The 25,894-nt window shown below is 38.1% G+C and overlaps 1 protein-coding gene across 6 annotated transcripts in view; it reads right to left on the reverse strand.

Annotated features, from left to right (window-relative positions):
* The window catches only part of RASAL2 (RAS protein activator like 2), a 324,900-nt gene that overhangs the window by 56,417 nt on the left and 242,589 nt on the right, over positions 1-25,894 (reverse strand). For all 6 annotated transcript variants that reach the window (XM_077763310.1, XM_077763315.1, XM_077763313.1 and 3 more), the window contains exon 5: positions 2,393-2,502. In XM_077763310.1, coding sequence (XP_077619436.1) covers positions 2,393-2,502 — 110 coding nt within the window. The remainder of the gene's footprint in view (positions 1-2,392; positions 2,503-25,894) is intronic.

Raw genomic sequence — 25,894 nt, forward strand, 5'->3', positions numbered from 1 at the left:
ACCAGGGTCTTTGAAAGAATCTTTGGTCACTCCTATAAGAGTACTGAGTCAAAGAACTCAACTGATCAATACTGGTATCTCAGTTGTATTTATCTGCATCTTCAGATAATCTGAAGACAAAAGAGCCTGGGTTGTTTTGTTTGTTCGTTTTGTTTACCTATAACACATCCATACTCTAGTGAGTATATTGCTATATGGGAAGAATAATGTTTCTGAAAAATTTCTGTATAGGAAACTTCTATAATTCAAATGGGTTTGAAAAATATAAATATTTGAGATAAACGAGCACCTTTTTATTATGCTTTATTTGAGTCACAAAGATACTACTACTGACTGAAGCAGGACAGCGTGGTAGGCACTATGGTGGATTTAGGTCATTGGAAAGGCTGAAGTACACCAGCTGTATACTAGCAGGATCGGAGACTTTAGGACAATACAATCTCTTAGTAACTCAACCTAAACATTCTTTTAGGCTATTTAAAGCAAGACAGAATGGGAGGAACACTGTGAAATTAAGAAAGTGAAATTTAGTACAAGTTTAAAAAATCCAGTGCGCCTATTAAAAAAAAAATCTCTCCTGGTCTCCCTTGCACACACGTGATGCTGCAGAGTTTAAGAAAATGGCTATGGATGGGGAATGTTTCAGAGGCTGCGCAACATAGCTGTTCTTGAAAACCAATATCCTGGGAAAAAAAGTGTCACTCCATTTTATTGAGACTTATTTATTTTTAATATTTAAAAAAATTTTTTTTAATTTATTTCTGACAGAGAGAGAGAGCGTGAGCAGGGGAGGGTCAGAGAGAGAGGGAGACACAGAATCCGAAACAGGCTCCAGGGTCTGAGCTAGATGTCAGCACAGAGCCCGACAAAGGGCTTGAACCCATGAACCGTGAGATCATGACCTAAGCTGAAGTCGAATGCCCAACCAACTGAGCCACCCAGGCGCCCCTATTGAGACTTATTTAGAAAATGCTTTTAATTCTTAAAATGATGGAAGTTGTAAAACAAAAGGAAGAAAAGATAGGAAAAGCAAAAATCAGCCTTTTTTTGTGATTACCTTAAAACAAAGAGGTGTGAAGGAGATAATTAACAATGCAATTATACAGCAAATTGAACAGACTTGGAAATTTCAGAGAGTACCTCTAAAGGGGTTTGGGGATCAGAAGATCTGATAAAGCAGTAGTCTCTCATCAAGTCAGTGTGGGGAGAAGTTACTTCATCTATTAAAAAGGAGAGTAATTTTCTGTCTCGCAAATCTATAATCTGCCATTACAGACTGTAATCTATATTTGTTTGTAATGTGGGTAACTGAAAATAATGGGCTTAGTGAAAAGAAAACAAGAAACAGTATAAATAAGAGTATCAAATACAAAAGGCAGACAGGCTTTACTATTTACTAGCTGTGTGACTGTGGGCAAGTTTCTCAATCTCTTTTGCCTTAGTTCCTCATCTGTAAAATGAGGATAATACCAGTATTTAGGGTTACATTACATAAGAGACTACATTAAAAATGCATGGCACGTAGTAGGCATTCGATAAATGTTGGTGATGGTGGTGATGTGTCAGGATTCAGCAAGTACTGTTTCCTAAATTTTGAACAATGTGTCCTGGTGCACATTCAGTGAGTTTAGAAGGTTGTTGTCCTTACTAAGCTACGCACTGGAGGGTGACTCAAGCTGACAGTCCTAATAATCAAAAATCTTCCTTTTCATTCATGTCTTCTCGGTGTGGCTGCAAACCACACCAACTGGTTCCATGTGCTGTATACAGAGAACAATGCAGCAGTGAACAGCATGGACTGGAGCCAAACTGCTCAAGTTCAAATACCATTCTTGCTTTTTACTGAGCTGTATGACCTTGGGCAAGATTACTTAATGTCTCTGTGCCTCAGATTCTTCATCTACAAAGTGGTGATAAGAATATTTATCTTACAGAGTTACTATAAAGATTAAACAAGATAATGTATATAAAGCATATAGTTCAGTGCTCAGAACATGTTTGCTACTGTTACCATCATCATCCCTATCATCTGTCATTCTACAAAAGAAAGATACACCTCCAACCACTGGCGTTTGATTTTATAAAAATAGCATTTAAATTAGTTCTTAATTTTCAGTATTCTAAGATTCTTCAAATGGCTGGGTATTTGAGTCAAGACTTGCATCTTGTCTCAGTAAGAGTAAGACAAGAAACAAACAAAAAACAGAAAACAAAAAACAAACAAAACCCACAGAAAAAACAAGTCAATTTTAGTATTGGATCTTTCCAATTGTCATTGATATAAAGTTAGAGAAGGCTAAACGCCTTATCAAAATCCGCTGTAGAACTGCTTTCCCATTTAAAAACAAAACACCAAACCGCTTTCCCTGTTGCAAGCAAGTTAACTTCCTACCTGTCATCTGAATTACGAAGGGATGGAAGCCAAAAGCTCGTGTTTCTGTCAATCTTTGATTGGCTTTTGGTCCTCTTGATGGAACCTTTCAGGCGCTTGCTGAAGAACCCCTAGAACGAAAAGGCAGAACGTGATGGGAGAGAAAACCAAAACAGCGCCTCGCTGTCTCCTTACTCCTTCGTACCGCTTTTGAAAAGGTTGCTAAGATTTTTATAATGGAGACAAAAAAAATAAGCCAGCTTTTAATTTTTTTTTAAATGTTTTATTTATTTCTAGGAGATAGAGAGAGAGACAGCATGAACAGGGGAGGGTCAGAGAGAGAGGGAGACACAGACTCTGAAACAGGCTCCAGGCTCTGAGCTGGCAGTCAGCACAGAGCCCGACGCGGGGCTCGAACCCACGAACCGCGAGATCATGACCTAAGCGAAAGTCGGACGCTTAACCGACTAAGCCACCCAGGCGCCCCTTAATTTTTTAATTTATACACAATAGTTGCTTGAAACCACCTGGTAATGGGATAAAAAATTTTTTTCTTCTGGGATAATTGGGATAATTAAGCTTTTTGATAATACTTAACTTCTTATTTCTTGATTTCTATACCCAGCTATGGTAGAGAAACGTCTAATTTTGATAAGAGATTTTTAAAAACACAACCAGGTAACATTGAAAAATATATTCCTTTCTATGAGGCAATTGAATAGAAAAGGCATCCAGTAATTGACTTCCTGAACTAAATTAAGAGAAAACAGGAAATGAGAACAGCATGTGCAAGGGCCCTGAGGTGAGAAGGTACTTAGTGCATTAAAGGGATTTTAAAGAATGTACTGATAGAAGAGAAGAAGCTTTAATCCAAGAGCTGCCAAAAAAACCAAAACCAAAATTAAAAAACTAAAACCAAAATAAAAGAGCTATGTAATAAGCACAATGTAATATGTTGGTGGTCTCAAACGCTTTTAAAATTTGGTCTATATCACCTTGAATATGTCTTTTGTAAACTTGAGCTTCAAATGTAGCTAAAGTATCTTAAAATGAAATGTGAAATATTTCATAATTGAAATATCATTTATGAAACCACTGAAACATCTAGACTTAATTAGAACAAAGTACTTCAGGGTTTTTGACCCCTGCTTGCCTCCTGCCATTTTCACCAAATTATCGAGAGCTCCTTGAATACTTTCCTCATCTTAGCACCTGCTAAACAATCAGCAGCCAATAAAAGTGTGTTGAATAATAGAACAAATACACGCATGAAGGATGACAGCCACTACTTTCAAGTAACAATTCTATTGTTGGCAGATGAAAGGACGTCTTAGGTCTTGAGAAAAAAGTTCTAATTCAAAGAAAAATATGTTGGTGCCAGGAAAATGACTCTAATCACCTTAAGATGAATAACTGTCCTGTAGAGGCTATATGTAGAATAAACATTTCCATCAGGAAGAAAAAGAAATACGGGGTCAAGATCAGCACACCAAATCTTTTATATTCTTTTAGTTGTCACCAAAACCCACTGTTTTGGCTGAAGACTTGTATTAATCAAGATACTCTGGGTTGTGTTTATCTAATACTCTCACAATCTAAGTAGCATGAAACATGTTACATGACTATGAGCAGGTCAACTAATGGAGATGGGGGCTTGGTTCTATGCTGCCTTCACTCAGGGACTTAGGCTAAGGGAGGTTCCTTCTCGGTGTATCTATAGCTGCTTCTGCAGGATAAAGGAAATATGACAACTTAAAGCTTCATGTCACTTCTAGTCTTCATCAGACAAAAAAGTCACATGACCACACCTAAGTTTTGCGGGTGGGGAAAGGATATACAATTGTATCATGTATCCAGAAAGAAAACTGGAACTATCTGGTGAACAGGAATGTGGACTACCATAGTGCTTACTCAGGCCAAGTATTTTGCAAACACACAGGCATTGTTCTTCCATTAGAGAAATGGAAACAAACTTATTTGGATCAGAAGTAAAACTATTTAGCTGACTGAAAAAAAACCACTTAGATGTTATTTCTTGTTATTCTTGTAGCCCAAAGAATAAGGGTAAAAATTACTAGAAATTATCACATAGACACAATTCCCTAGGCAGTTTTTTTTTTTTTTTTAAATTATAGGAGCATAGAGGTTGACTGGAAGGAACAAGAAAACAAAACTTTTTAAAATTACTATATTTTTTCTGTTTTTAAGATTTTATTTTTAAGTGATCTCTATACCCACCATGGGGCTTGAATCTACAACCCCAAGATCAAGAGTTGCATGCTATACTGACTGAGTCAGCTCGGCTCCCCTAATATACTATGCTTCTTAGAGACAGGTATTTGTCTGGTCTCCTGCACAATCTTAGTGGTGTTGTTGGGAAAGTCACTGTCATTTGTTCTCCAAGGCAAAGGCTTTATTTACTACTTATTATGATCTAATCATGAGTCACAACATTTGCTCAGCAATGTAGTCAGCAAAATAGACCTAAATTGATAGAATTCTATTAGGATTGAGTACGGTTAGTTCAAAAGCCACCAGCCTAAGTTGAGATTTGGCCCAAGGACCTGCCCAAATACCATATATAAATACATTTCTAACAAAAATACAGTTAAGCAGTTAACTGAAATTATATACTAGCAGATGTTCACTCATACAGTACTTTACCTTTCTGTGGCACTTACTTACTTAATACTTCTTGTTTTAATCCATTTATTTAATAAATGTTTCATGTCTATTCATTGTAAAGCACTATACCAAGTGTTGCAAGGGAATCAAAGATAAAATAAACACAAAGTCTGTCCCCAAAGAGCTTACATGGAATTTGGTTTAATATGGGATTTGGAAACTAAATATAAATATATATGACACAATTAGGCAGGTAAATGTTCTCAATTTCTGGCATATTTAATCAATAAAATAAAAGTTAACTATCATATTTCTTTGAATCTAGGACACTACTGATTGTAAGTCATGCTATTACTTTATGTACACTAAGAAAAAAGCTGCCAATTAAACTATAACATGATGTCTAATCTCTTATAATTTTTATTTTGTATTAAAAAAGTTTTTCAAAGACTTACTTGGACAGGTTTTGTCATATATTGCATAGGGCATATATAAAAAGAACAAATGCAAAATAAACTGGTTAAGGTATTCCTAATGCTTCTCCATTCTTCTGAACTACTTTGTGACTTGGAGTAGTAGCTGTTCACGTCTTTCCACAGAATATCATCCTGTGCGTTTTCAAGAATGTTGATGAAGAGTAACTTACAGAGTTGTTAAAATGTGAAAAAATGCACATCTTAGAATTGATAATATGGTATTATTTTAGAGAGATACACAGGAAACAATTTCAGGATTTCAGAGAAAGAAGAGGTTACATCGTCTAGAGAAATAAGGAGAAGTATATAAAAGAACTGCAATATACTAGAGGTCCTAATGAGTAGACAAGACTTGGGTTTGGGGGTGCTGAGGAGCAAGGGTATTGTATGGAGCACAGAATGAGAAAGGGCATGGAGATAAGAAGACAACGGGTGCCCCTTAGGTAGACTTAGTCTGGCTGGTATATGATTAGGAGTAGTGAGAAATAAGGTTGGAAAGGTGGTTTGTCCACCTATTAATGCATAATTATTGCTCCCATTGGCTCTTAAGTTTATGAGGGAAGGTGTAAAGCTGTACCTATCTTAACATCTACCACAGTGTCTAAACTGTAGTAAATACATATATAAATCATGGTTGTTCTGGGAATACAGAGAAGGAAAATGTTAAGATAGCCCAGCATGGTCAGTAATATTTTACAACGATAGTAGAGTTTACTACAACATTGTTTTTATCTCCTTGATATAAGTGAAACATGGTTTTCACCTGAGAATATTGTTTAGCTTATGCTATAAAAGGTGGTCTGGCATCAGTCTATTCAGCCATGTGGTCTCCCACATGTTCAGGGAGATTACACAGTAGAACAGATGATGCCACTAAAAACTCACTATCTCCACGCTAGTCTTGGCTTCTACTATGTCTCTGTCTTGGACCAAGTATTCAGTGAGCCAGCCTTCCAGTGACACTATGCGTCCTAGTGGCATGCCCACTTGCCCACTGCCCCTTCTGAGCAATTCCTTACGTATAGAACACTATCCTGACACTATTGTACCAAGCAATTCTTCAGCCCTGACTATAGCTTACCAGACCAAGGATGGATAACTGACCTAAAGGCACCAAGACGGGGCTTGGAAAGAGTTTTGCCTGCAGGATATGTTATCACCTGGTAGCTACTAAATACCTTAGGCTGACTGCTGTCTGTTCCCTGCTTCACACTTTACCCTCCAGCGACCCTAAAAGCCTGTAACTCTCTACATCTCTGCTATGGCTCATATCCCTCCCCTTTTCCTGGCTAAGTCATCCTTCCAGACTCAGCTCAGGCAGGAGATCTTCTAGTGTGTCTTTTTTGACATGTACTACCTTGTTCTAGATGAGGTGGCCATTCTCTGTGCTTCAGAGGATTCCAGTTACATAGAGCTAGCCTTACATTTAGCACACAGCATGCCCACTTATGTGTCAACAGTCCTCCGTCTAAACTCTGAACTCCTCGGGGCAGGGACTAAACAATCTTTGCCTTCCCAGGGCAGGTCCAATACCAGGCTTTTAGTAGGAGTTCAATAAATATCAACAGAACTGAAATAAAATGGGCAGTGAAATGAGTAAAAGCCATTGCAGAGTTTTTGATACAACTGCCACTGTAGAAAGAGCAGGCAACTCTGAATCAAAAAGTGTGGCTTCAAATTCTAGCTCCAATATTTCCTACTGAATGACTTGAATAAGCTGCAACTTCCAAGTTTCAGATTTCTTACCTGTCAAATGAGGGAAAAAATTCTCTTTCTAGGGCCATTCCAGAGAATGAGATAACTAAGGGAAAGCACTTTTAAAATAATGGAAAACGGGTACCTATAAGTATTAACTTTACCTGAATCTAGAGTGAGACACTACTGAATAGGCTGGGGTGGGGAGAGATCATGGTTTTTCCTCTTAGAAACTACTACATCAAAGGAAGGAAAGGAAACTAGAAAGAAGTTCCACAAATGGCAGGGATTTGGGCCGTTCTGTTCAGTGACAGAAAGCGAGTGCCTACAAGGATACCTGGTATTATATCAGAAGTGCTCAATTAACATTTGTTGACTGAATGAATTTACTTAAGGCTCTCTGGATATGAAGCACTGCTAAGTGCTTTCTAGTATTTCCAGTATGGTTTAATCGATGAAACAGCTCCACAAAATTGGTATTTAGCAGCTTGCTTTAGGTAACACAAGTTACAGATGAGGAGTCAGGATTTAAACCCAGTATACTGCTAACATGTAAAAAGCTTCATTCATTCACATATTCATTGAGTGCTATTTATTGGTCACACACTGGAGGCACTTGAGCTTTATCAGTGAACAAAACAAACAAAAAATTTTAAGCTTCATATACTAGTGGAAGGAGACAGACAATAAACAAAGAATAGAAGAAATTAGTAAAAGACAAGGGCTATAGAAAAACAGAGCCATGTAAAGAGCTGGGAATATAAAGTGGTCATGATAGCCTTATGGAGAAAGATTACACTGACTGAAGATTTGAAGGGGGGTGAGTTAGCCTCAGATATCAGAAGGGAAAAGCATTCCAGGCAACAGGAATGGGCTGGGCAAAAGCTTTAAGGCAGAAGAACTCCTGGTACGCTTCAGAAAGAGCCAAGAAGTCAGTGCGGCTAGAGGGGAGAAAGTGGAATGGGAAGAGTTGCGAGAAATGAGGAAACAGAGGTAGCAGTGCTGGTAGCAGTACTGGTCCCAGTCATGAGGTGGGTGGGCAAATCCTGCAGGCCATTATAAGGACCTTACTTTTTTTTTTTAATGTATATTTTTGAGAGAGAACGTGTGAGCGAGGAAGGTGCAGAGAAAGAGGAAGACAGAGGATCTAAAGCAGGCAGAGAGACCAGTGTGGGGCTCAAACTCACGAACCATGGGCTCATGACCTGAGCTGCAGTCAGGCGCTCAACTGACTGAGCCACTCAGCACCCCAGGACTCCACCTTTTACTCTGATTTCTAAGGAAAGTAACGAGAGACAAGACCCTTTAAAGCAGTCACAAATAAGTAAGCATTTGTTTTTCTGAAATAACTTTACCTATGAAAAGAGAAACATGTATTGACTTTTTAATATGGTTTTGAGCAAGAATGTGTGTTATGTGAACTGTTCATTTTCTTCATCAACAGTAGATCACCTACCTGGAGCTGGTATACAGAGACGGTGTCTGACTTCTCCCAGGTCAAACAGCTGCCAAGCAGCAGAGTACAACTCCAGGCCCAGGCAGCCTGACTCTGGAACCCTTGCTTTTTAACCTCTATGCTAACTGATTCTCCACATTCTTAGTCCTCTTCTAAATACTCTAGGCACCGTGATAGAATGCATTTATAACGCATGTTCTCTGTTGGTGCTGTATTTAATTTCTATACATATCTTACTATAGAATTATATACCACAAAAAGGAAGAAATGCACTATGACAATTCAAAAATATGAGGGGGAAAAAAGAAAACAAAATCCCCACTAGTGTGACATCTGATTTAGAAAAATTTGCTCCTAGGGCTCCTATCTATATAAACTGAAGTGAATTCAAAACCCTATTGAAATTACGTTTATATCTAATTGATTCTATGGTCACTGAGAGAAAAAAATGCGAACATAAAATTTACAAAGAGATGGATATTGAGAGGAAAATGCTTCTCTCTTTCACGTTAAGTTAGGGCATCTACGTCTCCTGTGAATGTGTGGACTACATCATGCTCCTACAAGCTTACCATAAAATCCAACAGCATAAATGGAAACAAGGAAAAGACTACAAATAAACTGATTTCATCCTTCTGAAAACAGACTAATAAAACCCTCAAAACAAATCCTACCTGTCCAATCCTCCCCTGAAACGCTGTTGTTACCAGCTACAATTCTGAAAAGTAGTAAAAAGCTTACCATTTAAACAACACACTGTCAGACAGCAATTGATACAACTACAAAGATGTACTTTAATTAGCTGGTACTCACTCACTCTTTTCTCCCAAAATAAGGCTTAAACTTAGCAACTGCCCAGTGAAAGGAAAAGCCACACGTTGCCTTTCTCTGGAGCCTGGTGTCAGGAGAACAATAAAAGGTGTTCACCACCTACAAACTGGAGTAACCCCCGAAGACTGAACTTGGCTATCAGGGCCTGACTGTAACTGAAATAAAGTTGCTGCTATGCAACCGCTCTCAGAAGCCTCAGTGACGGTAATGGGAGCCGCTGACTTGCCGGCATCCTTGGGCTGCGCCGTTCCCTGAAGACATGGAGAAGTGGAGGCAGAGTAACATGTCATCACCTTCCCCACAAAAACACGGTGATGTGCAACAGAAGCCTGTTTTCATCCTGTGTGAGACTTTTTCTTATCAGTGGCCACACAAGGGATTAAGGAAATCTAGGCGACTTAAGCACTTTTAATAGCAGTTCCTTAAAATATTACATGATTCACAGTAAGAAAATGCCACCTTGTCAACTGGAAAGGACCCAGGTGAGAACTGTTCTCATTCTGGCTTTCAAAGTTTTCGTTTAATTAGTAAATTCATTTCTGTGTATTTGTGTGTTTTAGCAGTTCATGGTATTATGGATTGCAATGACCTGGCAAGGGCTGTGTCCTATATAAATTATTCCCTTCCTTCCTCTTTTAATATAACTTAGGAACTTACAGATGTTCAGAAAATGTTCACTAGAATCCAGTTGTAGACCATTCACAAGGAGAAAGGAAATGGAAGGGTAACTGAAAATGTTAAACTCCACTTTCCAGTCATCATTTTTACTTAGTACATCTTTCAGTTATTGGAAGTCCAAGGAGGAAGGGAAAGTCTAGGTAACAAGAGTAACAACAAAACAAGCAGTTTCAGTGTGGGTAATTCCCACCTTGTAGAGATTTTTGGTTTTTTGTTTGTTTTCCAAATTAAAGCATCAAAGGGAAAAAGAAAAGGTCCTATAAAAAATTACAATTGTTTTTCTAGCTCAGAATTTCTGGGTGTGGGGCACAGTGATCTACATTTTTGACAAGCATCCAATGATTCTCTTTTATTTTTTTAATGTTTTTATTTATTTCTGAGAGAGAGACACACACACAACATGAACAGGGGTGGGTCAGAGAGAGAGGGAGATATAGAATCTGAAGCAGCCTCCAGGCTCTGAGCTGGCTGTCAGCACAGAGCCCAATGAGGGGCTAGAACCCACAAAACATGAGATCATGACCTGAGCTGAAGTCGGACACTTAACCAACTGAGCCACCCAGGTGCCCATGAGTCTCTTTTATTAAACAAAGTAAAACATTTATTACGAAACTTCAAAAAAAAAACTAAAAAAACCCCCACAAAAGCACATACATTCCACACATTCCCATTAATCAGATCTAACCCACATTAACATGCTGATATATTACTAGATTATATTAAAATATAAAAGTAAAATGTGTATATCATATAACATGTTTTTTATATTATAATATGATATAACATATTGATATACTAACATCTGTTGGGGGGGACAAACACCTTTTCTAGCCCTAATAATATTCTTTGTCTTAAGAGATTCATTTTCATATGATAAAAATACTTCTATCAGAGTTCCTTTGATTATTACCTTCCTATTAAATTTTTTCACACTTTTTACTTTCAACTTTTATATATTATATTTTAAATATGTCTTAAAAAACATTAGGTCTATTGAGTTACAATTTATGAAAGGATAACTCACCATATTTAGGTGTTTAACTTGATGAGCTTTGACAGATGTATACTACTGAAACCGAGATAAGATTTCTATGCCGGAAACATTTCTTCATGCCACTTTATAGTCAATCACTTCCTCTCACCTCAGCCCCTACAAACCACTAGTCTGATTTGTCCCTATAGTTTTATCTTTTCCGTAATGTTCCATCGATGGAATTATGCAGGATGGAATCTTCTTTCACTTAGCATACCATTTTGGGAATTTCTCCATGTTACTGCACGTAGTCCATTCCTTTTTATTCCACATATGGATATACAAAAATGTTTATCCATTTGCCAACTGATAGGCATTTGGGTTGTTTCCAGGTTGGGTCTACTAAGAATAAATCTGCTTAAAAATGTGTGAACAAGTCTTTACATGGACATATGGTTTGGGAACCACAGAGTTAAAAGCTTGGTTGGAAATTGACAAATAGCATGGAGAAACGGCAACTTTTTAAGAGGATAAGATGTGAGGTGGAAGGAACTTGAGAAGGGACGGAATCCCTAATGTTTTCCCTGTCTATTTAAAATCATTTTAAATGAGGTATTGGATAAACGGCCAGTATCCAAAATCTATAAGGAACTCACCAAACTCCATACCAGAAAAACAAATAATCCAGTGAAGAAATGGGCAGAAGACATGAACAGACACTTCTCAAAGAAGACATCCAGATGGCCAACAGACACATGAAACGATACTCAATGCCTGATGACTCATCATCAGGGAAATACAGATCAAAACCATACTGAGATACCACCTCACACAGGTCAGCGTGGGTAAAATGAACAAATCAGGAGACTATAGATGCTGGCAAGGATGTGGAGAAATGGGCACCCTTCTACACTGTTGGTGGGAATGTAAACTGGTGCAGCCCCTCTGGAAAACAGTGTGGAGGTGCCTCAAAAAATTAACAATAGAACTCCCCTATGACCCAGCAATAGCACTGCTAGGAATTACCCAAGCGATACAGGAAGGCTGATGCATAGGGGCACAGGTACCCCAATATTCATAGCAGCACTTTAAACAATAGCCAAAACATGGAAAGAGCCTAAGTGTCCGTCAACAGACGAATGGATCAAGAAGACGTGGTTTATCTATACGATGGAATACTACATGGCAATGAGAAAGAATGAAATCTGGCCATGTGTAGCAACATGGATGGACCTTGAGGGTGTTATGTTGAGCGAAATAAGTCAGGCAAAGAAGGCAGATACCATATGTTTTCACTTATATGTAGAACAGGAGAAACTTAACAGAGGATCATAGGGGAGGGGAAGGGAAAACATAGTTAAGAAGGAGGAGGGAGACAAACCACAAGAGACTTAAATATAGAGAACAAACAGGGTTGATGGGAGGGTGGGGAGAAGGGAAAATGAGTGATGGGCATGAAGGAGGGCACTTGTTGGGATGAGCACTGGGTGTTATATGGAAACCAAGTTGACAATAAACTATATTTAAAAAACAAATTAATTAATAAATAAATAAAATCATTTTAGATTGACAGAAAATTTGGAAAAATTGTATGGAGAGTTTTCTCTTACCCAGCTTCCCCTAATGTTAACATCTTACCTAACAATAGTAAAATTAAGAAAACTAGGAAATGAACATAGCGTGCTGACAAATTACAGACCTAATTCTAATTTCACCAGTTTTTCCACTGTATTAATTTTCTATTGTCACTATAACAAATCACCACAACATGGTGGCTTCAACATTACAAGTCTATTATCTTACAGCCGTGTAGGTTAAAGTCCAACATCGGTCTCACCTGGCTATAGTCAAGGTGTCTACAGGGCTGCACTCCTTTCTCAAGACTTAGTAGGGAATCTGTTTCTGGCCTCTTTCAGCCTCTAAAGGCCTCCCACACTCCTTGGTTTACTTCCTCCATCTTCAAGGACAGCAATGTTGTCTTTTTCTGTAAGGCCTTGAGATTAGATAGAACCCACCTGGATAATCTCAGGTACTTTTCTCACCTCAAGGTCTTTAGTCTTAATCACATCTCAAAAGTCTCTTTTGTCATGTAAAATACCATATTCACAGATTCTGTGTATTAGCATGTAGACATCTTGGGGGCTATTATTCTACCTTCCTTCCACATGTAGTTTAGGTAATTACTTTCTTATGAGTAGGCATTCAGGTTGTTTCCAATATTTTGCAATTATAAACAACTCTGCCAAGAACACCTTGTGCATAATGTATTTTTATGCTGATGGAGGTATATCTTCAGAGTAGACTACCAGAAGTGGGGCTGCTGGGTCAAAGGGTGAGCACATAGCAAGCTCTGCCAAAATCCCCTCTCGAAGGCTTGTACTAGTTTGGATTCCCATCACTAATGTAGAAGTATCTGTTTCCCATGATCTCACCAACTAAATCAGATATCATACCGTACAGTTTTTGCTAGCCTAAAGGTGAAATAGCATCAAAATACTGTTCTAACTTGCTATCTCTCTGTTTATAAGGGAATTTGAACGTTCTTTTAATATATTTAGGACAATTTTTATAGTGCTTGAGAATCACCTGTTCATACTTTGTTTTTCTTCAGTTCTATTGAGTTTCTGGCCATTTGTCCCTCAATTTCTAATAGTCCTTTATATGTTGTGAATGTGTTCTTTCAGCCAGCTAGGTGTCTTTTAAGTTTCTCATGATGTTTTTTTGCCACACAATTAAAAAAAAAACAAACATTTTTGCCTCTGGCTTTTCAGTAACCATTACAGAAAGTTTTTTCCTATATTAAGGTTAAAGAAGAATTTATCAATGTCTCCTAGTACTTGTATGGTTTATTTAATTTTACATTTAGATCCCTAATCCATTTGGAGTTCATGCTTATGTGAAGTGTGAAATACACATCTAATTTATCTTTTTTTTCCAAACGGCCACTCAGTTGTCGCTACACTATTTATTTCAAATGCCAACTTCTCAGGAAACCATTCCTGATTTCTCTAATAGGAATTAGTCCCTGGCCTCTGATTAGCTGAGCTCTTTTGTTTATATGACTGTTTTCCTCTGTCTTAACCAATAATTAGTTTATTCCTATGTTAATATCCCCTACAGAGTCCTACGTCCTGAAAGTAAATATTATTGAGCTCATCTTTATATTTCTTCAATGCTTAGCATACAGTGAGTTACTTAATATATACTTATGGATTATATAAGTAATGATTATATAATTATGTAATGATTAACCTGAATTATTAAGAAGAGTTCAATACACTTAAAGTAGGGAAAATACCTACTGCATTCAAGGGGAAAAAAAATTTCAAAATTATTAAAATTAAACTAAGTCTGTGTTTCAAGAGGAAAAGTTTCGTTTCTGGAATATTCACTTCTGTGGAGCACCTCAGTTCCTGCTAATGGGATCTATGTTGATTTTCTTATGACTGGCAGAGACTGATGATCATAAGTTCACAGAGTATGCATATAAGAAAAATGGCTTTAAGGGATAAAATAATGAGAAATGATGGGTCAAAACTAAGAAAGAGAACATTCTCCCAAAGTGAGGTCTTTTAGTCTATTGGACAGTCTCCCAGAGGTTATCATGGAAGCCTGAAAAAGCATCAGATAATAGAATGTGAGAGATACTTTTTCATTGTCAAGGGAGATGGACTAGATGAATTTAATTGAAGTTTTCTATCTCTCATTTCTAGGACTCTAAGAATAAAAGCGCTGCAGACTTTGGAGCTTCGGTGTCATTTAAAAAAATAAAATTCTTCTGCCTCTGCTGAAACAAAATGCACCTACAACCCATATTATGGAAATGGTGGTGAGCAAAAGATACAAGTAAAACAATATAATTATTTTTTACTAATGTTGTTCAGGATGGCTTTGAAAAATATATATAAAATAAAATGGGGGAAGGGAAGGAGAAATACATCACGGAAAGGATTTTATTAGTTATATTTATATAACTTCTAGAGGCTATTTCCTAACTCTACTGCTTCTAATGCCGTAAATATTTTTTCTGTTATAAATTAAGGCCCCAAATATTAATATATTGATCCTTAGTATATAGTACCTTTTATCCTGAAAACCTTCAAGGATCTTAAATATCTGTGTAGTATTTCATTATGGGGGGAAAAAAGGCATCAGAGGCCTTAGAGTAGGTGAAACGATTTGCTCTGGGTCGCACAAGTGAGACACTAAATGAACACACATTAAAAAAATATAGCTCTTATCCTTCCTTTGCCTGTTTTAGGTACAAGCTCCTAAATGCCTATATGAAATCCTTGTATGAATGCCCTGGCAGGGAACACTCCCAGATGAGTGCAGGGCCTTTTTTTTTTTTTTTTTTTTAATAGTTTATTGTCAAATTAGTTTCCACATAACACTCAGTGCTCATCCCCACAAGTGTCCTCCTCCATGCCCCTCCCCCCCTCCCCCCACATCCATCAGTCCTCAGTTTTTGTCAGCATTCAAGAGTCTCTCATGGTTTGCCTCTCTCCCTTTTTTCAACTGCAGACGCCCGAGTTTAATGGGCAAGAGCCCCTGAATGACTGTGGTCTCAGTGACTGCATGGCATATGAGCCCAGGTAGGACAGATCACTGGGTTTTGACCTTCACTTCTGCCGATGCTATTGTCGGTTTTTCATTTTAAAGAGCTGCGAGCAGACCACATTCCTACATATCCAATTATTCTTTGAGTAAGAAGCCAACCAAGATAGTCCCCATGTCACTCTATCATTAATTTCACAGGACTTCCACTGAACGAAAATTATCTCCTTACACACTACATTTTCCATTTAATTCTATTTTACGTAAAGATTAATGTATACTCTTAAAAAAAAGCAGTACACAATATTAATAATTGATAACAATTAATAATTAATTGGTTAATATTAAACCATCAGTGACGAAGATGCCACGGCTTACGAGGTTAACATCCTTGCAACGGGCATATCTTGGGAAATCATGAATGTCACCTATATATTAAGTGAGTTTTCATAAACAGGTTAGGAAAAAGAAAAGGCCAGTGCTGAAATTATAAGATTAACAAGATACAGTCCTGATCTAAGAAGATGTGGTTTATCTATACCATGGAATACTACATGGCAATGAGAAACAATGAAATCTGGCCATGTGTAGCAACATGGATGGACCTTGAGGGTGTTATGCTGAGCGAAATAAGTCAGGCAGAGAAGGACAAATATCATATGTTTGCACGTATAGGAGGATTAGGAGGAACTTGACGGAGGAACAAGGGGGAGAAGAAGGGCGGAAATGGTGGGGGAAAGGGAGAGAAGCAAACCATGAGAGACTCTTGAATGCTGACAAAAACTGAGGACTGATGGATGTGGGGGGAGGGGGGATGGGCATGGAGGAGGACACTTGTGGGGATGAGCACTGAGTGTTATGTGGAAACTAATTTGACAATAAACTATTAAAAAAAAAAAAGATACAGTCCTGATCTTCTCGAAAAGTGGTTTCCAAATTGCCTTGACTATGTATCAAATGAGTAAAACATTGTTGGTGTGCGTTCCCAAAATTGTTTACTTATAAAATATAAGAATGTTCTAATGTATGATTATAAAACAATCAATAACATAAAAATTTAAGGAGTGGAATTTTAAAAATTAAATATTTATTATTTCCCTTCTACAACTCAGACGGATCATATTAAGTACCCTGTGAGATATATACATCCTATTCTGGAGACCACCACCCAGAATATCACAGACCAGGGAAGATAACCATGCCAATAATGACCCTACAATATAACAGTATCAATCCTATAAATAAATGCACACTACTATGAAGAACAGAGAAAGTCAAGGCTAATGTTGCATAGAAGAGGTAGTGAGACATTGGAGGTGAATTTTAAAGGATGAGAATACTTTTAGGAAAAACAGAAGTTGGCCTTTTTAGGCAGAAGTGTGCAAAGATACCTGAGAAGGCTTGTCTGGGAAACTCTTAAATTTGGTTAAAAAAAAAAAAAAAGGAACCCTAAGAAGGAAAACCCTCTCAGTTTGGAGACTGAGAGACATGGGGGTGGGGATGGAGATACTGGGTATTAGGAAATGAAACTGGAAGGGCAGCCAAAAACTTGATAATGAAAGGTTCTCTGTGCCAAGTGAACTTTGGTTTTTATCATCTTGTAAAGCACAAGTCAAACTCAAAAGCTTTCAGCAGGTGACTGATGCTTTTTGATGGAAAAGCCAGCTCTACCTGGAAATATTTAAATGAGGGGAAGAGGGAAGGAAGAGAAAGGAGAGTGGAAAGAACCTACTGTGCAAGCCAAATAAAATGTACAAAATTTGGTCATGTCCATGGGCATGGGACAACAGAGAACTACAAGAAGGCTCTGAGCAAGGGAGAGCAAGTAAGGAACAGGGTTAGAGCAGCAGCGTGAAGGCCAAAGTGGGTGACAGAGGTGTTGAAGGCCAGGAGATGAGTTAAAGTCTCTCCTGTACTGGATGGAGCTGGCTACATAGTTTGAGGGGCTCAGCGCAAAATATAAGAGCCCTTGTTCAAAAAGCAGGAAAACAAGGCCATTAAAGGCACTAAAATAGAAAACTTGCCTTTCTTGAGCAGTCTATCTGCTATGATGTTTTTCATTTGCTATTTCGTGTCATGCTCCCTCAGGCACCAGGGCAAGTGCAGACCTTCACAGGTGCCTGAGGCCCCAGCCCACGACTCAGTATGTGGGTGGCCCACTGGCTGTCAGGTTGCCCCTCCCCAGCCAACAAACCCAAGTACCATGCCCAGGCCCAGTGTAGGGAAGTTGAGCCAGGCTTCTTCCCTTTCCACAGCTGCCTCTGCAATTCACTAGGTATCTGGGTTGGAGACGGCCAACAGGCTCACTCCAACTGAGTTGTGGCCTTTGGCCACCTGCCAGATACTGGTGAACTGACAGCCCTGCCTGGAGGTGCCATAGGGTATCCAACCCAACCTCTATCTTTTTTATACTTGTGTAAAGGTTCATGCCAGAGTCAGAGAGTGACAGCTAGGAATGGGGGAGGTAGACGGGGGGAGGCTTATTGGAGTTCTGGGGGTGGGGAGGTGGGTGGAAGAGAATTCATCCCGGGGAAGCAACAGCAGGCGGTGCTGGGCCTGGGCTCCAAGTCCCAGCACGTGCTCCGCTGTCCCAGTGGCCCTCACAGAACACAAATCCAAAGATGGCTCAATAAGAATCTTAAGAGGGCAGCCACAGAACACTAAAGTCTATGCACGGGGCCTTTCTGAGCCCGGTCCTGTGCACTGGGCCCGTCTCATGCTCATCAGGCAGGTCCTGGTAGTGGTTCAGGGGAAGGATAACAAGCACTGGTAACTGAAGTAAGTAGCAGTGGGCTGGAAGATAGCAAGATGGGGGAATCTGAAAACAGGAGAAGATGATATGGTAACTGAATTTGCGAGGAGAGAAAATACTACAGTTGTGGGAACTGAAGAACTCTGTAGTACTACAAAGCGAGAAATTTGGGGGGAAGATAGTTTTGGGGGGAAACATAAATGAATACAATATGGGGCAAGCTAAATTTAAATTACTATGGGACATGAGAACTAGGTGTTAGTAGAATACAGAGGGCTGTTTAGAAAAAGATTCTCAAGGAAAACAACATCACTATTTCCTGATTTGTTGATCATTAATTTCATCGCTATACAAAAGTCATTAAAAGGTCCTTTTAATATGAACATCTCAGCATTATCCCTTTAAACAAACCCATATATAAAACATCACACAAGTATACAGTGGCAAAGGTGGACCACATTCAAAATGAAAAAAGTCAAGCAGTTTATTCAATAGACATGAACTTACGGAAGAGACTATAAAGTACACCATATAGATATGAATAATCTTTAAGGATATAAAAGTTTGCAAAAATTTAAAAAATATTCACATGTATATTGCCATATTTTTTCTTTTAAAACCAAATGTCATGCTTCCTATTTCTATATCCTTAAGTAAGAATGTATGAAGCTATATAAGCTTCTTTATAGCAGGCAAAATTATGGTAGTTTGCATAAAAATGCAAATATGCGAAGTATCACTAATGAGCACCAACAAAAAAAACTTGAAGAAAATAAGCAGCCAATATACAATGAAATGCATTTTGCTGTCTTCTTTCCTTCCCAAAATATATTTCACTCAACCCAATATATCCAAAATATTATCATTTCAACTTGTAATCAATATTAACACGTATTCGATACTGTCCATGCTTTTTCCCAAGTTTTTTTTAACAGCTTTATTGAAATATAATTCATACACCATCAAACTCCCTCTTAAAAAGTGCAAAATTTAGTGGCTGTTGTATATTCAGAAAGTTGTAAGTCACCACAATCTAATTCCAGAATACTTCCATCACTCCCCAAAAACATCCCATATGTGTAAGTAGTCATTCTCAGCTCGATCCTTGGCAACCATTAATCTAGCTTCTCTCTCTATGCTGGACATTTCATGTAAGTAGAACCATATAATATGTGACCTGTTGTCTCTGGGTTCATTCATTTAGCATGTTTCCAAGGTTCTTCCATGTTGTATCAGTACTTCACGCCTTTTTATGGTTGAACAATACTGCAGTCTATGCAGAAACTACGTTTTGTATATCCATGCTCCTTCAGCTGATGGACATTTGGGTTGTGTCTACTTTTTTGGTTGCTACAAATAATGTTGCTATGAACATTCATGTATAATTGTATAAATACATTTTCAGTGTTCTTACACCTGGAAGTAGAATTGTTAGGTTATATGGTAACTCAATGTTTAACCTTTTGAGGAACTGTCAAACTGTTTACAAAGTGGCTGCACCATTTTACATTCCTTTCCACCATATAGTGTGCTAATTTTTCAACATTCTTGTCAATGCTTATTATATTCTCTCTTTTTGATTACAGTCATCCTAGTATGTATGAAGCGGTATCTCACTATATGGTTTTGACTTGCATTTCTCTAATGACTAATGATATTGAGCATCTTTTCATGTGAATTTTGGGCATTTGTATATCTTCTCTGGAGAAATGTCTATTAAAATCCTTTTGGAGTCTTTTAATAGCTACAGCAGTCCAACAAAAAATTTTGCAGTTATAATATAATCAAATAATAACCTGAGAATGAAATACTTTTCAAATGAAATTAGTAGATGCTTAATATAAAATAAACATTTAAAACTCCAGTGGAATGGTGCTAGCATTGGTTATAGAATTAATGGGCATGATAGTAGGAAGGCATTCAAGGGTGTTACTGTTTACCAGTAATGCTTGTAGCCTGCAGGGTATAGGTATAGCCAAGAAGTACAAAAGTACCTTTCTGTACAGCTAACACTAACAAAATTGAGAAGGTGGTGAGGTTTCATTTCTGTATCTCTAGCTTCCTAACTTCTGTGAAAGAGGAAAGCCTCTAATATCAGTTATACTTAGTTAATTACATGTCTTTAAGTGGGCATTAGCCCTTCAAACATTTCTTTCTTTCTTTCTTTTTTTAATTTATTTCTGAGAGAGAGAGAAAGAGGCAGCATGAGCAGGGGAGAGTCAGAGAGAGAGGGAGACAAAGGATCCAAAGCAGGCTCCAGGCTCTGAGCTAACTGTCAGCACAGAGCCCGACGCAGGTCTTGAACCCACAAACTGTGAGATCATGACCTGAGCCAAAGTTGGACACAACCAAATGAGCCACCCAGGCGCCCCTCAAAACACTTATTCCTAACTATGAAATGAAAGGTGTTATAATTGCACTCCCCCATTAAAGCAGAAGAAAAAGACCTTTGCTTTGAGAAAGAGGGGCTTATAGTATGCTATCTACAAGAATGAGCTATAAGTGAGTTCATCTTATTCTCTGTCAAATAGCCCTCTTCTCCTGGGCAAGATACACCGGAAACTCCACTAATTAACACTTCTGCAAACCTATTTTATGAATAACCATAGATAGAGGAGAGCCTCCATCATTCTTTGATTCTTTCAAGTTTAGCATCTTGGTCATATTCCCTGTCACTCTAGCTCCCTTTTCCTCTGGGTATTTGCTATCTCCTTTCTATCTTCCTTAAGGCATTGTATCTAACCTTATTCCTTTCTTTCTCTGCTTCAAATTTTGTATTTTCTAGGATATTTATTAAAAACTTTAAAATTTATACTCATTCTGATTACAAAGTGATTTAAAGGTCTAGTTAATATTTAACATCTTCAGACTATAATTTTTCTTTTCTGACATTTTTATGTTTATTATATTATTTTTACCTCTGGTAGTACTATGTTGATAGACATATAGTATGAACATATTCATGTATTATATATTCATACATATATGACTATAAATATGCTCTCTTTTAAAAAGAGGTACCACTAAAGGGTGATTCTACTTTGGATTTTAACTCCACACAGATGGTCAGTAAAGAAAAGAAGAAGAAAAGCTGGATATAGAATCTTTAAGTAGCAGAGGAGAGAACTTTAAGTGCCCAGGAATGCAACTGCAATGAGGAATACAAAAATTGAAATGGTACTGTACCTTTGCTACTGTGAATTCGAACAGATTATTTCACCCCTAAGACTGAGATTCTTAGGCTGGCCAGAGGTCACTGCTTTGTATTTTGTACATTTATACTTGTCATCCGAATGGACCGTGTCAAACACTTGGAAGGGCAACTAATATACAATGCAGCAATTTGTAAGCAATGGCAGGGCACTGAAAAAATATCACTTATTAGTTTCTTATGCCAGACCTAAAGGTATAAAATGTACACAGAAAAGACATGGACTAAAATGGGTTCCTAATATGGGATGCTTGGGTGGCACAGTTGGTTGAGCATCTGACTCTTTAGCTCAGGTCATGATCCCAGGTTCATGGGATACAGAGTTGTGATGGGCTCCATGCTGAGCATGGAGCCTGCTTAAGATTAAGATATTCTCTCTCTCTCTCTCTCTCTCTCTCTCATTCTCTCTCTCTCCCCCATTCCCCCTTTCCCCTCAGCCCCTCTCCCAACTTGTGATTTATTTAAAATAAGAAAAAAAAATGGATTCCTAATATATTAACTAATAATTTAGACAAATAGTTCTCAACCCTGGGCATGTTAGAATCATCTGGGAGTTTTAAAAAATTCAGAATCTTGGGTTCTAGTTCAGAGATTTTGGTTTAACTGGTTTGAGGTAGAGCCCAGGCATTAGGTTTTGTTTGAGGGGTGGGGGCGGATGTTCCTTAAGTGATATTTAGGTATAGCCAGAGTTGAAAACCACCGGTTTTGACAATGAACACTATCTGATCTTTATCGAGTGGGCATGAAACTGTCTCTTTGCTTAATTTGGAAAAACAGAAATCTTATTCAGGATCTTATCGAAGATTCTATTCAAAACAGAAACCAATACCAACTGAGCCCGACATCTTGATACTTAAGAAAGGATGTAACATTTCTTTTTACGCAAGAATTTAACTCAGTCTACATTTATTATTCTAAAGCTTTACTTTTTCTAAAACCTATGCAACGTTTTCATCTTTTGGCAATCATTTGCACCCACCATACCTGATTGGGAAGCTCAGGTGTCACTGTGACAGGAACAAGGAAGGTTACAAAGGAACAGTCAGCTACTGCCTTAGTTCAACCATGCTTTCTGGTTGTCCTGGCATACATTTTAGTGCCTGAATTCTTCCAGAGCCAAGCTCAAAGCTAATACAAACGAAGCAGCTGCGACTGCATTGTGTTACATTTACATGGAAGGCCAACTCAGACCATTGTGTTATGGAAATGAGAACACTAAGCCAAGCACCTGGCCCAGAACACAAGCCACTTTCTTTTAGCCAAAGCTAAATTGGTGGCATCGTCTAAGGAGAAGTGATATAAAAATCATAAATATCAATAGTCACTTTATAAATAGAACATTAAAGAAAGAAGCCTGTTCCAAACACTTAGGCAATGTGAAACAAATATATACAATTACAAGGCGTTATCATTTTCCCTTTCTAAATTAAATTTAAGTACCTGGATAACTTTCATTAGTTAACTCGTTTCTTCCCAATCACCCCTGTAACATCATTTGAATGTAGTTTTAACAATGTATAAACCATACAACGGATGTTTTATTTAAAGGAAAGTACAAATATGATAAATGTAAAAAGTCTAGCAATATGTTAAAGAGTGAAACAAATAGCATCTTTAAAAAGAGGCAAAAACTATTCCAATAACTAAAAGTGTTCCTGAAGAAGCTAATAATCAAAACTCAGATCTGCAAAAACATCGTGAGTCTATACACATGTAGGACAGCTAAAGGGCTCAAAGAATTATCCACAGAAACAAATCATTGAAGGATACTATCTAGTTTTACTTCCCAGTGTAAGTAGATACACTATACACTATATTCATAAAATACCATAGCCCTAGATTCCAAATATAAAAATCTCTCTTAGTTGAAGGAAAAAAAATGTAACTATTTTGCACAGGTACACACATTTACTCCAGATGACTGCTTGGTTATTATTTTTTTTAAAAATTTATGTTTATTTATTATTGAGACAAAGAGAAACAGAGCATGAATGGGGGAGGGGCAGAGAGAGAGGGAGACACAGAGTCTGAAGCAGTGGGGCTCGAACCCACAAACCGTGAGATCACGATCTGAGCCGAAATTGGACGCTTAACCGACTGAGCCACCCAGGTGCCTCGCTTGGTTATTATTAAATGGTTGGGTAGCCCATTTGACTGAGATATCATCAGTAATACTAACAGAGTAAATGTGAGATACTCACTTGACTATGGTCATTCAGTAATTCATACATATCTTATCCATTAAACAATTATTTGTTGAGTGCTTACTGTGTGCAAGGTAGTATGTTAGGCATTGAGGTAATTACAAAGATGAGAGGAGATATTTATTGTCTAATGGGGGTGACGGATCTAGAAATAAACAACTGCAGTTGGAACGAAGGTAAAGAAATATGGAATGACAGGAATGAATGTAAAGAAATATGGAATGAACAGAAAACAGGAAGACGATCCTGTAGATTTCTGCTTTTTCTTATGATTAAGATTAGATAAAAGTACAAATGCACTAAAAATTCCTAAATATCAAGACCTTGCCTTACCTATAGGTTCAGTGGCCATATAAGTTCCCCTCTTCTGTTTATTTTTACTTTTCAACTTACTGACTCTGCTGTCTACTACTGGCATAAAGATGGCTTAGACTAAGTAAGGAATACACATGAAGAGACTGTTGTACTGGCTATCTATTTTAAGATTATAAAAATATACATTTTGGGGAATGAGAAAGATAGGCAAAGGTTATGGGCTTCCCTGCTTTGGGCTCCTTGCAATCTTTGTTTCCTGGCTCTTTTCTACCACCTCTAGCAGCAGTGAGCAGGATACAAGTGACTCTTACCCACTTGCTTCTCCTGATCTCTCTAAAGCTAACCTCTGCTCTACAGCCACTGGCCAGGCAGGCTGATAGCCTGGGGTGGGTGCAGGGCTGGCGCCTAGGGTGGGTGCGGGGCTGGCTTTCTCTTCTTGAATGGCAGGCAGTCCCTTACCTGTCGCCCTGAGTTAGGATACTGATCGCAAGAGGAAAGAGTCACTTGGGGAAGAGTCAAGTAATCTGCCGATACTTCACAGTATTTACACAAATGGAGCTGGGAAGAAGGCCCTTCTGGAGAATCCATGACTAGCTCCTTTTTGGTTTAGCTTTTGAGCCAAGATAAATATTTCAGAAAACAAATCTAATGCTTTAGTGGCCAGCCAAATTGAGTTAAGCTTGACAAACAAACATTCCCAGTCTTGCCCCAATCTACCTCCTCATCCTTCTCTCTTGCCATTTTTGCCCACATGCTTTTTGGTTCCTGCTCACTGAACCCTTTCTATATTCCCTGGAAGCCTCAGTCACTTTATGAAGTGTGTCTTTCTCAAATACGATTGCCTCCGCCTGGGATACTCTTCTTCCCGTCAATTATTTTCATTCAGCCTTTGAAACAGCTCAAGCGCTGGCTCCCCGGAAAAGCCTTAGCTCACACGATGCATTGTTAAAAATCTGTGTCACCACGCTTATCTACTTCCTTATGAATCTGGTCATTTTTCTGTCTCTTACTATTAGACTATAAATTCTATGGGAGTGGAAAATTCTGTTGCGTTCATTTTTGTGTCCCTAATACCTAGTGCCAAGAAAGTATCAATAATTGGTGAATCACTAATACTTTGCCTGAAGCAACCATTCAGTAAGTGTGTCACTGTCAGTAATTTCAGTCAAGGCTTGCTAAAAACTACTCATCTGCTCTCAGTATTTGCTTCAAAATGAAGCTGGGAAGAACAGGCCCTTTGGAGAATCCACTTGATAAGTCGTGAACCTGCTGTTCACCATAGTAAAGACACCTGAATCCTGCAACCACAAGTACTTGTGCTTAAATGTCACTTCTGCCCCTTCAGAGAGTGACCATGGATCATTTCCATGGAAACAATCATATTAATAGCATGGGATACTATATTAGTAACTTAGTTAAGTGTCTCAAAGTTTGGTTCCTTCTTACACTGCTTTCTCATATGCAGACTTCACTGTGATATTAATTACAAAAGTATTCCGTGTTGCTCTGAAAAAGTTAGACATAATTCTTACTGGCACTACATTTAACTCACTCTCATTAGCTATTGGTATTATACGGAAACTTAAAACATACAGTGTACTTGCAGAGACATCTGAGTACTGCACTGCTTCTTTTAGCCAGCATATTTTGGTTTCTTTTAAGAGAATATAAATTATTCATCCAGCATCATCATAGAAAAAGGTATTTCACAAGCCAGATTTTTCTGGATAGCAAGTTTTATAGGCATCAG

The sequence above is a fragment of the Crocuta crocuta genome, unplaced genomic scaffold (assembly GCF_008692635.1).
Source record: "Crocuta crocuta isolate KB4526 unplaced genomic scaffold, BGI_CrCroc_1.0 scaffold3, whole genome shotgun sequence".
NCBI lineage: Eukaryota > Metazoa > Chordata > Mammalia > Carnivora > Hyaenidae > Crocuta > Crocuta crocuta.